Source organism: Eubalaena glacialis, chromosome 2, assembly GCF_028564815.1.
Source record: "Eubalaena glacialis isolate mEubGla1 chromosome 2, mEubGla1.1.hap2.+ XY, whole genome shotgun sequence".
Classification (NCBI taxonomy): Eukaryota; Metazoa; Chordata; class Mammalia; order Artiodactyla; family Balaenidae; genus Eubalaena; species Eubalaena glacialis.
In genome coordinates, this window is record NC_083717.1 from 71,498,404 (window position 1) to 71,511,573 (window position 13,170).

General features: G+C 41.1%; 1 protein-coding gene across 3 annotated transcripts in view; it reads right to left on the reverse strand.

The window, feature by feature from the left end:
* The window catches only part of TRIP4 (thyroid hormone receptor interactor 4), a 69,264-nt gene that overhangs the window by 11,929 nt on the left and 44,165 nt on the right, over window positions 1-13,170 (reverse strand). The window contains exon 12 of one of the 3 annotated variants that reach the window (XM_061182028.1): window positions 3,002-3,104. The exons of 1 other annotated variant lie outside the window; for it this stretch is intronic. In XM_061182028.1, the coding sequence (XP_061038011.1) occupies window positions 3,002-3,104 (103 nt within the window). Of the gene's footprint in view, window positions 1-3,001; window positions 3,105-3,889; window positions 3,966-13,170 lie in introns of those variants that run through there. One more of the 3 variants, XM_061182030.1, reaches the window with a different exon arrangement.

Genomic DNA, 13,170 nt, shown 5'->3' on the forward strand with positions numbered 1-13,170 from the left:
CTGTGGCCTTATTATGATTTTAGGCAGCCTCTCTGCTAATGGATGGGGTTGTGTTCCTGTCTTGCTAGTTGTTTGGCACAGGGTGTCCAGCACTGTAGCTTGCTGGTCATTGAGTGGAGCTGGGTCTTGGCGTTGAGATGGAAATCTCTGGGAGATTTTTGCCGTTTGATATTACGTGGAGCTGGGAGGTCTCTTGTGGACCAGTGTCCTGAACTTGGCTCTCCCACCTCAGAGGCACAGCCCTGATGCCCGGCTGGAGCACCAAGAGCCTGTCATCCACATGGCTCAGAATAAAAGGGAGAAAAAAAAGAAAGAAAGAAAGAAGAAGATAAAATAAAATAAAATAACATAAAATAAAACAGTTATTAAAATAAAAAATAATTATTAAAAAAAATTTTTTTAAGTATTAAAAAAAAAAGAAAGAAAGAAAGAAGAGAGCAACCAAACCAAAAAACAAATCCACCAATGATAACAAGTGCTAAAAACTACAGTTAAAAAAAAAAACAAAAAAAATACGGCCAGACAGAACCCTAGGACAAATGGTAAAAGCAAAGCTATAGAGACAAAAACACACACAGAAGCATACAAATACACACTCACAAGAAGAGAAAAAGGGAAAAAAATATATATATCATTGTTCCCAAAGTCCACCTCCTCAATTTGGGGTGATTCGTTGTCTATTCAGGTATTCCACAGATGCAGGGTACATCAAGTTGATTGTGGAGATTTAATCCGCTGCTCCTGAGGCTGCTGGGAGAAATTTCCCTTTCTCTTCTTTGTTCGCACAGCTCCTGGGGTTCAGCTTTGGATTTGGACCTGCCTCTGCATGTAGGTCGCCTGAGGGCGTCTGTTCTTCGCTCAGACAGGACAGGGTTAAAGGAGCAGTTGATTTGGGGGCTCTGGCTCACTCAGGCTGGGGTGAGGGAGGGGCACGGATGCAGGGCGAGCCTGCGGCAGCAGAGGCCGGCGTGACATTGCACCAGCGTGAGGCGTGCCGTGTGTTCTCCCGGGGAAGTTGTCCCTGGATCACGGGACCCTGGCAGTGGCGGGCTGCACAGGCTCCCTGGAAGTAAGGTGTGGAGAGTGACCTGTGCTTGCACACAGGCTTCTTGGTGGCGGCAGCAGCAGCCTTAGCGTCCCATGCCCGTCTCTGGGGTCCGCACTGATAGCTGCGGCTCGCGCCCGTCTCTGGAGCTCCTTTAAGCGGCGCTCTTAATCCCCTCTCCTCAAGCACCAGGAAACAAAGAGTCAAGAAAAAGTCTCTTGCCTGTTCGGCAGCTCCAGACTTTTTTCCGGACCCCCTCCCGGCTAGCTGTGGCGCACTAGCCCCCTTCAGGCTGTGTTCACGCCGCTAACCCCAGTCCTCTCCCTGGGATCCGACCTCCGAAGCCCGAGCCTCAGCTCCCAGCCCCCGCCCGCCCTGGCGGGTGAGCAGACAAGCCTCTCGGGCTGGTGAGTGCTGGTCAGCACCGATCCTCTGTGCGGGAATCTCTCTGCTTTGCCCTCTGCACCACTATTGCTGCGCTCTCCTCCGTGGCGCCGAAGCTTCCCCCCTCCGCCACCCACAGTCTCCGCCCACGAAGGGGCTTCCTAGTGTGTGGAAACCTTTCCTCCTTCACAGCTCCCTCCCACTGGTGCAGGTCCCGTCCCTATTCTTTTGTCTCTGTTTTTTCTTTTGCCCTACCCAGGTACGTGGGGAGTTTCTTGCCTTTTGGGAGGTCTGAGGTCTTCTGCCAGCATTCAGTAGGTGTTCTGTAGGAGTTGTTCCACATATAGATGTATTTCTGATGTATTTGTGGGGAGGTGATCTCCATGTCTTACTCTTCCACCATCTTGAAGCTCCTCCGCTGATGTTTTTAAAAGGAAGTTAGGGACTTCCCTGGTGGCGCAGTGGTTAAGAATCTTCCTGCCAATGCAGGGGACACAGGTTCGATCCCTGGTCCAGGAAGATCTCACATGCCGCGGAGCAACTAAGCCCATGTGCCACAGCTACTGAACCTGCGCTCTAGAGCCCACGAGCCACAACTACTGAAACCTGCGCACCTAGAGCCCGTGCTCTACAACAGGAGAAGCCACCACAATGAGAAGCCTATGCACTGCAACAAAAAGTAGCCACCGCTGACTGCAACTAGAGAAAGCCTACACACAGCAATGAAGACCCAACACAGCCAAAAATAAATAAATTTATTAAAAAAAAAAAAAAGGTAAGTTAGGCAAAGAGGACACCACTATATGCTTCTTGAGATTCCTTGGAAATAGAAGAGGCTGCTGTAGGACTAGACAGAGGAAGAGAAGTTGGGAGTTGAAGAAGAGTTGGAAGTTGAAAGAATAAAGTCACAAGCACTTCCTAAGAAGTGAATATGCAGAGGGTACTATAATCACAAACACATAAAAGCAAACATTACAGAAAAGAAAACCATCAGGAGGTTTCAAAAAGAGGATGAAAAGCAAGAGGGCTAGAGCAGAGCTCTAGGAAGCAGTAATCAAGGGAATAGTGGGAAGTGGTACCTCCAAAATAGACATTCAAAAATAGACACTTAAAAAGTTAAGTCTTATTCTCAGATTGAATACTGAGGAACGATGGATAAATGACAATGTTGCCACTGGCACTGGCTTAATACTTCCTTTAATAAGAACAGTACAGTGGGGCAAACGTACTCTTTTGGCTGACAAATAGGATTTTAAAGTTAATGGGGTCCTAAATGGAAGTTTAGAGTGATTCACTCATATACCAATAATTGTGGATCGAGGTATATTTTGGAAAGGCTATACTGTAGTTAACCTAACATTAAAGTTATTGATAAATAGAATTTTTTTATTGAAGTATAGTTGATTAACAATGTTGTGTTAGTTTCAGGTATATGATAAGTAGAATTTTACTAATCCTCCAAATACTTGAGATGACATAGAACACGGTAAAAAGAGAAAAAAAATTTTAAGTTAAACAAGTGAGATTCAAGACAAAAAGAAAAAAATTAGACCATCAAAGCTTGTGACTTACAGATTTTTGGACTTCCTTTAATAGGAAACTTCACAATCATTTCCTGGGGATTTGTGCAGATGAAAACAAATGGAGAATCAGATTCTTGACTCATGTCTGGATACTGTGAAATATAAAAATAAAAAGTTCAAGCTAGTTGGAACAAATTTTGAATTTCAAGGAGATCAAAGGGTGTCCCAGAATCCACCTCAACATTCTGATAATAGTACTCTCCATTACACAGTCAGGTAAAGAGGATTATGCTCAATAAGCAAGAACAAACCTTCAACTTTCCCCAGGCTTTAGCACAGTATTCTCATACAGTCTTTTGCCCACCATCTGTGACTTCCTATAATGGAAACAACTTCTTAAAAAAAGATGCCTGACATCTTCCCAGAGAATCAAAACTGACTAGTCTTTCAATATAAGTGACTGTGAGTTGGGAGATTCAGAGGTCTCCTTCAGGAACATCAGGCACCCCCAGGTTCAGCTCAAGTGAAACGGTGGAAGATTTAAGAAAAATAGAACATTTGTGGAAATTCTGCCAGACACAATCAACAGAGCCCTTCTCTCACTAAAGGGAAGGAAGATGATTCATTCTGAAAGGTATGAACATGCCAAAGTTGTTTTGCTGGATGCATTGCAGACTCACTTAGGGTGAAAAGGTAATGGTAGAGCAATTCTGAAAATAACTTAGAAGCCTCCTTTGGATCTCATATCACAAAACAAATCTGTGTGAATACTTAGGACTTTTACTCCTTCTGCAAAGACAGACACAGAACGTGGAGTAAGACTATCTGGCCACACAATCACAACTTAAGGAACAACTGGGGTTGGCAGTAAGTGCTCTCTAGCAATGCCCAACTGACCTGGTATTTCATTATTTCCTATCTTGGGATGTCTTGTGTTTAGCATGTTGGATAAATACGACTCAAAAGCTGACTATGGCTGTGGGTCAGACTTCATCACCGGAGGAGCCTTTCTCCTAGTAATTAAAAAGTATGAAATTATTTTCCACTCTTATTCACCTGTTAAGATGTGTCCTCTAAGACATGAAAGGTTTTAAAGTAAAAATGGAGGCTTCAGTAAAATAAATAAGAAAATTCAAATGTCTCTGTAACTAGTGGAAGCATAAACAGGTAACTTCTTTACTGACTACTCTGTTCTAATGCTGTGAAGAAACAGAAGGGATTTACAGTGGCTTTTAGTCCTGCCCACATACCATGGGTTTCTGTGTGGGACAGGTGTGGCATGTACTTTGATAAAACATAGCTTAATATCAAGTATCAGCCACATTTATATTCACAGGCACTCACAACTATATTCACATGAACATTCAAAATGCTCATGGTAGAAAATAAAGACTAAAGATGGAAGGAGAAACTTTCTTCTTTCCTTATCCTTTGGATCTTTAGAATGCAAAGAAAAGCAGGGTCAGCTGTTACTGTTGAGGTGCTCTGGGACAAATAAAACCAGAGGCTGCCATCAATTTCTTTAAACCTAATTCTACAGAGGCCAGAGCAGCAACAGTCACCATTCACATCTCTTCGATTTTCCTGCTCTCTCTTCTCTGTGACTTAGAGAGTGTCAAGGCAGAGGACAAACCTGCCAGGACTTCACAGCTCTGCTTTTCCAAAACGACAAGCCATTTCACTCCTCTTTCTTCCACATCAATAAATGTTCTCTCTCTACTGGGTCAATCCCATTAACAAACATCCTTTCTATAATGTCTGCCGTAAAACAGAAACTCCCCAGACCCCACATTCTCCTCCAGCTGCTGCTCCATTTCTCAGATTCCTTTCAAAACAAGATTCATTAAAAGATTATCTATACACTCTGCCTCAAATTCGTCTCCTTCTGTTTGTTCTTGAATTCACTATAGAGAGGCTTTCACTCCCATCACTCCACCAAAACTGTTCTTGTAAAGGTTATCGTTCAGTTCCATGCTGCCAAATCAAATGATCAATTCTCAGTTCTCATCTTAACTGATTTATGTAGAACTTGACAGAATTCTTCTCTCCCTCCTTCTTGAGCACATTCCTCACTTTGCTTCCAGGATACAATTCTCCTTCCGATGTTGCTTCTTCACTGACTGCTCCTCATTTCCCCATCCTTTAAATGCTGGAGTACTTCAAGAGTCAAACCTCAGACCTCATCTCTCTCTACATTCACAACCTTGGCTATTTCCTTCAGTCTCAAAGTTAAAAAATAAGGTCCTGAATTTGTAACTAGGAGAGGTGATCGATGTTAACTAAACTTATTGTGGTAATCATTTTGCAATATATAGATCATATATCAAATCTTCATGTTGTACAACCTTAAACTAATACAGTGTTATATGCAATTATATCACAATAAAACGGGAAAAAAATAAGGTCCTGTAAATATAAATCAATACCACAATGAGATACCACTTTACTCTCACTAGGATGACTTATTATAAAACAAAACGAAAATAAAAAACAGGAAAAAATAACAAGCATGGGTAAGGATGTGAAGAAACTGGAACCCTCATGCATTGCTGGTGTGAACGTAAAACGGTGCAGTTGCTGTGAAAAACAGTTCGGTGGTTCTTCTAAAAGTTAACCGTAGAATGACCGTATGATCCAGCAATTCTACTTCTAGGTATATACTCAAAAGAACTGAAAGTAGGGATTCAGATATTTGTACACCAATGTTCACTGCAGCATTATTCACAATAGCCAATGGTTTCCACAATCCAAATGTCTAACGATAGATAAATGGATAAACAAAATATGGCATATACATACAATGGAATATTATTACGCCTTAAAAAGGAATGAAATTCTGATACATGCTACAACATGAATGAACCTAGAAAAATTATGCTAAGTGAAATAAACCATACACAAAAGGACAAATATTATACGAGTCTACTCATGTGAGATACTTAGAATAGACAAATTCGGGAATTCCCTGGTGGTCCAGTGGTTAGGACTTGGTGCTTTCACTGCCAGGGCTGGTGTTCAATCCCAGGTCGGAGAACTAAGATCCCACAAGCAAAAAAAGATAAATTCATACAGAAAGAAAGTATAATAGAGGTTACTAGGGGCTGGGGGAAGGAGGAAAGAGGAGTTAGTATTCACTGGGTACAAAGTTTCTGTTTCAGATGATGAAAACTTCTGGAGATGGACGGTTGCACAACACTGTGAATGTACTTAATACCCCTGAATTGTGCAGTTAAAAATAGTTTAAACGGTAAGTTTATGTTATGTATATTTACTACAATAAAAATAAAATAAAATAAAAAATCAAGGTCCTGGATTTCCTTTCCAAACCTGCCCCTCTCTTAGTCATACCCCTTTAAAATAAATAGCTATTCCATCTTTGTAGTTGTTCAGGCCAAAAACCCCACAATCAACCTGCTGGGAAATCCTGTTAACTCTACCTTCGAAAGATACCCAATAACTCACCACTTCTTAAGACCTCCATTGCTACTTCCCTGGTCCAGGCCATCACAATGTCTCCCTGGATTACCACAATAACTTCCTAATTGGTTTCTCTGTTTCTGCCCTTAACCTCCCTCTTGCCTATTCTCAACACAGCAGCCTGAGCTATTTTTTAAAAATATATCAGATCATGTCACTCCCCTGTTTAAAACTCTCCAATGGCTTTTCATCAGTCAGAATAAAAGACTAAGTCCTCACTATGACCTACAGGTCCCTAGACAATCTGGCCCCCATTTCCTCTCTGATGCCTTCTCCTACTACTCTCCCCACTTTCCACTCCAGCCACACAGGCTTCCTTGTTCCTGCCTCTGGATGTTTGTACTTGCTTACCTCTCTTCCTGGGATGCTTTCCCTGCTAGGTATCTACATGGTTTCCTCTCTCTTTCTTCAGGACTTTGTTTATATGTCAACTTCGTAGTGGGTCTTCTGGCACTCTTAACCCCCATCTCCTACCTTATTTTTTTTTCTACAGCACTTACCATCATCTGATACTATGTAATTCACTTACTTAAATTTTTAAATTTGGACTTTCCTTACTAGGATAAAAGCTCCACAAAGGCAGGGATCTTTTGTCTGTTTCGTTTACTCCTCAGCACCTAGAATCATGCCTGGCACATAGTAGGCAATCAATAAATATTTGTTGGATGAAAGAACAAAAAAATTTACCAACTTGTGCTTTTAAGTTATCTTAACCATGCTAAATATGCACATGCTGGGAACTGGACACTCTTAGGACTAAACTCTAGATAAAAGCAGGTGCTACTCTGTAACCTGTTATCCCTCAAGCTAAATTAGAACTTTTGTGTCTTGGCAAATGGCCAGTAAGGCCCTATGTTTAATGAAAACTACCCTGACATATATTAACAGAGTAAGAAAATGTCAAATAATGGGAAAAATGATGGATAAATGAAATTATAGAACAAGAGGTTCCTTGGACCCATTCATGCCTTACAATAAAGATAAAAACTAAAATCAACTTTCCCAGCTGAATCTAAATGCAAGTTTCATGTGAATATTCCTTTTCCCAAGGTCGATCACTAAACTTCAGGAGGCTTACAAGAAACAGAGCTGAAGTGCAAAGAAGCCTACAGGAATAAAGAAAAGTAAGGCCTATGTGTTGGGAGAAAGGATTATTTTTCACGGTAAAATGCATTAAAGCAAAGTCAGCTTGGCAGAGCCTCAGTACCTGCAAAAAAGTATAATCTCTGCAACTGGGTCTTAGACATGACAGACCACATTAAACACCAACAAGACTTACAAGAAAGGGATTTTTGGTTTGAAAGTCAAAAGACTAAAATGCAGCTGACTCAAAGAAAGAGTAAATTAAGAAAAAGGAGGTTCATATTTGTGAAGAACGTGAATAAACTCTCGATGTCATATCCAATTTAGAGAGGATGCTAGACTAAGGGTCACTGAGATGGCACAATAGATAGGATAGGGAATGTGGGTTATAAGACCAAGAAACTCAAAGCAACCATTTAAATTCAGTAATAGACTCCTCAGGACGCTGCTGTTCTTGCCTTCAATAACATGACTCCTGGGCTTCCCTGGTGGCGCAGTGGTTGAGAATCTGCCTGCCAATGCAGGGGACACGGGTTCGAGCCCTGGTCTGGGAAGATCCCACATGCTGCGGAGCAACTGGGCCCGTGAGCCACAATTACTGAGCCTGCGCGTCTGGAGCCTGTGCTCCGCAACAAGAGAGGCCGCGACAGTGAGAGGCCCGCGCACCGTGATGAAGCGTGGCCCCCGCTTGCCACAACTAGAGAAAGCCCTCGCACAGAAACGAAGACCCAACACAGCCATAAATAAATAAATAAATAAATAAAATAAAAATTAAAAAAAAAAAATAACATGACTCCTATCACCTGGTTTCCAGCCTGACGATTGCGGGAGGTGGGCCTACTCTTCTTTCATGCCTCATAAGTTTCATAGCTGTCTAACACAACAGATAATTAACTACTAAACAGCCATTTTCTTCTCCAATCCAGAGGGAAATTGTTCACCAGTCATCTAGAAAACATTTCTCTTGCCATTTTCATAAGAGAAAAAAAAAGTTTAGTGGTTTTTGGCAACCACTACTGACTCAGAGCCAAGTGGGCATTTTCACCAACTCCACAAGCCTCCATTTAATCCTCGTACTGAAATGATCAGAAAGTCCTAAATGATGTCACTCTTCCCAACAAATCCCCAGATGACCTATATGTAAATCTTACACCTGTCTCCAGAGGACTAACAGCTAAAGCAAACATTTAAGAAGAAACTCATGGACAAAGAACATATATTTGCTGTAGGTTTTCTTGGTCTGAACTTTGAGGAACTAGATAGGACATGAAATTAGGCTCTGAAATCTAGTTAGCTGAAAACCAACTCCAAGAAGATTGAGGTGATAATACTCAGAAAGAGAGAAGGAAATGAGTATGATAAAAAGGCCACAAGCACAACAGATCCAAAGAAGCATATCCTGACAGCAACTGCGTTCTCTGATAAATAGTTCTCATTAAAAAAAAAAATAGTTCTCATTTTCCTTCAAAGCAATTCAAGGTGTTTACAGGATAACTAGTACCTTGGGCCCCACTATACTGGAGGATAAGAGTTTTCTCACATCAGAGTTAACATATTGATCATGATACTTCGATGAGATGACTACTGCATATTTGACTGGAGTTGGATAAAGATCATGCCAATTGGCCCTAAGTGGGATAGCTGAACTCATGTACCAGTACCCAGTGCAAATTATGTGCCTAGTAGCAAATACAGAGGGTTCCAGCTCAATGCTACAGAGACCATCCATATTTGCTCCAGGTAAGAGGAATAAGGGATAAGCAAGATGCAGCTTTTGGGTCTTCCAGACACTTGTGGAAGGTGATCTGGTTGAAGCACACAGCATTGGTATCTTGGTCCCAGTGTGACTTTCTGTGCCCTTGGGAATCCTATCTATACTGAAACCTCCACACACAAAAGAACCCAAAAACTTATATTTTCTCTAAAATTAACCTCATAGATTTTCTGCCCTGATTCTTCAAGACCTAAATGGGAATCACCCATTCATGACAATTATTTTTGTGTTTTGTTGTTGTTGTTGTTGTTGTTTTTTCATGACAATTTTTTTTGGTGTTAATTTGCATATAGCAGGCTTTCACTCCAACTTAAACTAGTAAGAACCAAAAGAAAATTGCTCTTAATTAAAGATACTACATTGTAAGGTTCTTAACCATTCAAATCTACCCTAATATCTCAGAATGCTAAGACTCCTCTTGTGTTAAGCGCTCTGCCAATTTTAGATTTTTATCTCCCAATGACTCGTCTGACTCAACTGAGAACAACTACTGAGGGAGAGCTCAGCGAATCCTTTGACACGAGTTAACATATCAAGGTAAGATCATTATCAAGTAATATAGTGTTATTAACAGCAACAATACCTCTTTATCAAATAACATGTGTTTTAGAACAAAACAGATTAAAATATTTTTAAAAGTCCAAATGAAAAATCATAGAAAAACTGATTTTTGTATGGTGATCACATACTACAGAACATCTCTCCTTTACTGCTACAATACAGGCTTCCTTTGCCACACAGCTCCTTTATTTTAAAAAGTCATTTTCCTTAAAAGAAAATTCTCTTCTTATGTATACCCCATCTAGACTAATGGTACTACCATTTAGCCCCTCACCACAGCCAGAAACCAAAGTTTATCTTAGACTTCTTTCTCTCACCCTTCACATCCAATCAAATCACCAAGTCCTATAGATTTTATCTCCTAAACATTTCAAACATCTGTTCCTTTCTTTCCAACTCAACTGCCAGAGCATTGTTGCTGGCCTCCATCATGCCTCCACCTGGACAATCATGATAATTTCCTAACTCATCTACTTGTTTTCAGGCTTGCCTCATCCAGTCCATCTTTCCTGCTGCTGCCAGAACAATCTTTCTAAAATGTACATCTTATTATCTTATTACATCACTTACATGGTTGCCTTCAGAATACAAGTCAAATTCTTTAACATAGCATTTAAGGCTTTTCATATATCAACCAGTGCCTGCCCCTCAATTTATTGTCACCACCATTAAGTGAACATCTACTAAGTGCCAAGCTATATGCTAGGACACCGGAGACAAGAAGGTGAGCTGACATAGATGGTGACCTAAAGGAACTACATGTGAACATATAATTACCAAAAAGAAAAAAAAAAAGGTGAAAAATGTAAAAAGAAATATGAACACAGTAGCCCAGAGAAGGAAGTGATTAATCCTGTCAGGGAGGAAATGGGTTGAGGTCAGAGAAGACTCTACAGGAGACAGGGACACCTGAGCTCTTTCAAAGAATGAATAGAACTCTCATGGGGGACAAAAGCATGGAGACATAGGAAGGTATATCCAACCTGGATGACAAGTGTCTAGTCACTAGACTTCCCACCTTCAGTCTCTTCACTGCAATCCATCTTCCACATTGCTGCCAGATTCATTTTCTGGCTCCAATGACCTTCAAAACACCCCTCCCCAATCCCACAACGGACTAGAGAAAAAAGTCTTACCTCTGTAGCCTATCACTCAAAGCTATCTACCATCTGACCACAACATACCTTTCCATTCAACAAAGTGGTCTGCTATTATTCTCCATACAGGCCCATGATTTTCCACCTCACATTACTCCCTCTCCCTTAGAATATGCTTTCCTACCATGGAAGGAGGAAGACTTGAACAGCAACCCCAATTCTACCATTTACTGACTGACAATACACAAGTTATCTTAACTCTGAGTCTTAAGTTCTCTCATCTCTAAAAGAGGAGTAATGATACCTTGCTTGGTATCAAGTTGTTGTGAGGATTAGAAAATAACATACGTAATAGGTCTGGCACATAATAACTGATCAAAAAGTGATAGATTTTATCATTAATACGCTTCAAGGCTAATTCAAAAGCCACATTCCTAAGATGTTCAACATTGCTAATTATTAGAGAAATGCAAATCACAACTACAATGAACTACCACCTCACACCAGTCAGAATGGCCATCATTAAAAAGTCTACAAATAACAAATGCTGGAGAGGGTATGGAGAAAAAGGAACCCTTCTACACTGTTGGTGGGAATTTAAGCTGATGCAGCCACTATTCAAAACAGTATGAGGTTCCTCAGAAAACTAAAAACAGAATTACCATATGATTCAGCAATCCCACTCCTGGGCACATACCTGGACAAAACCATAATTCAAAAAGATACATGCACTCCTATGTTCATAGCAGCATTATTTACAATAGCCAAGACGTGGAAACAACCTAAATGTCCACTGACAGATGAGTGGATAAAGAAGATGTGGTACATACATACAATGGAATACTACTCAGCCATAAAAAAGAGCAAAATAATGCCATTTGCAGCAACATGGATGCAACTAGAGATTATCATACTAAGTGAAGTAAGTCAGAAAGAGAAAGACAAATACCGTATGATATCACTTTTATGTGGAATCTAAAATATGGCACAAGTGAACCTATCTACGAAACAGAAACAGACTCACAGACATAGAGAACAGACCTGTGGTTGCCAAGGGGGAGGATGGGTGGGGGAGGGATGGACTAGGAGTTTGGGGTTAGTAGACGCAAACTATTACATATATTGGGTTGGCCAAAAAGTTCGTTCGGGTTGTCCAGTAACATTGTACAAAAACCCGAACGAACTTTTTGGCCTACCCAATAGAATGGATAAACAACAAGGTCCTACTGTATAGCACAGGGAACTATATTCAATATCCTGGGATAAACCATAATGGAAAAGAATATAAAAAAGAATGGATATATGTGTATAACCGAGTCACTCTGCTATACAACCAAAATTAACACAACATTGTAAATCAACTATACTTCAATAAAAAAATAAATTTTAAAAAATATATAGGGACTTCCCTGGTGGCACAGTGGATAAGAAACTGCCTGCCAATGCAGAGGACACAGGTTCGAGCCCTGGTCCAGGAAGATCCCACATGCCGCGGAGCAACTAAGCCTGTGTGCCACAACTACTGAGCCTGCGCTCTAGAGCCCGCGAGCCACAACTACTGAGCCGATGTGCCACCACTACTGAAGCCCACACGCATAGAGCCCGTGCTCCACAACAAGAGAAGCCACTGCAATGAGAAGCCAGCTCACCGCAGCTAGAGAAAGCCCATGCGTAGCAAGGAAGACCCATCGCAGCCTAAAATAAATAAACAAATTAAAAAATATATATATATATATAAATGGCTAGTAAATATTTGAAGAGAAGATAAATGTCACCAATGATCAGGAAAATTAAATGAAAATAACAAAATATGTTTTCACCCACTTATTAGCAGAAATTAAATTGATCATTATTATTATTATTAATTTTTTTTTTTTTGGCTGTGTTGGGTCTTTGTTGATGCACGCAGGCTAAGCAGTGAGTGGGGGCTACTCTTAGTTGCAGTGCCCGGGCTTCTCATTGGGTGGCTTCTCCTGTTGCAGAGCACAGGCTCTAGGCGCGCGGGCTTCAGTAGTTGTGGCACTCAGGCTCAGCAGTTGTGGCTCGCGGGTTCTAGAGCGCAGGCTCAGTAGTTGTGGCGCACGGGCTTAGTTGCTCCGTGGCATGTGGGATCTTCCCGGAGCAGGGCTCGAACCTGTGTCCCCTGCATTGGCAGGTGGATTCTTAACCACTGCGCCACCAGGGAAGCCCTAAATTGATTATTAATAACCAGTTTTGGTCAGGGTA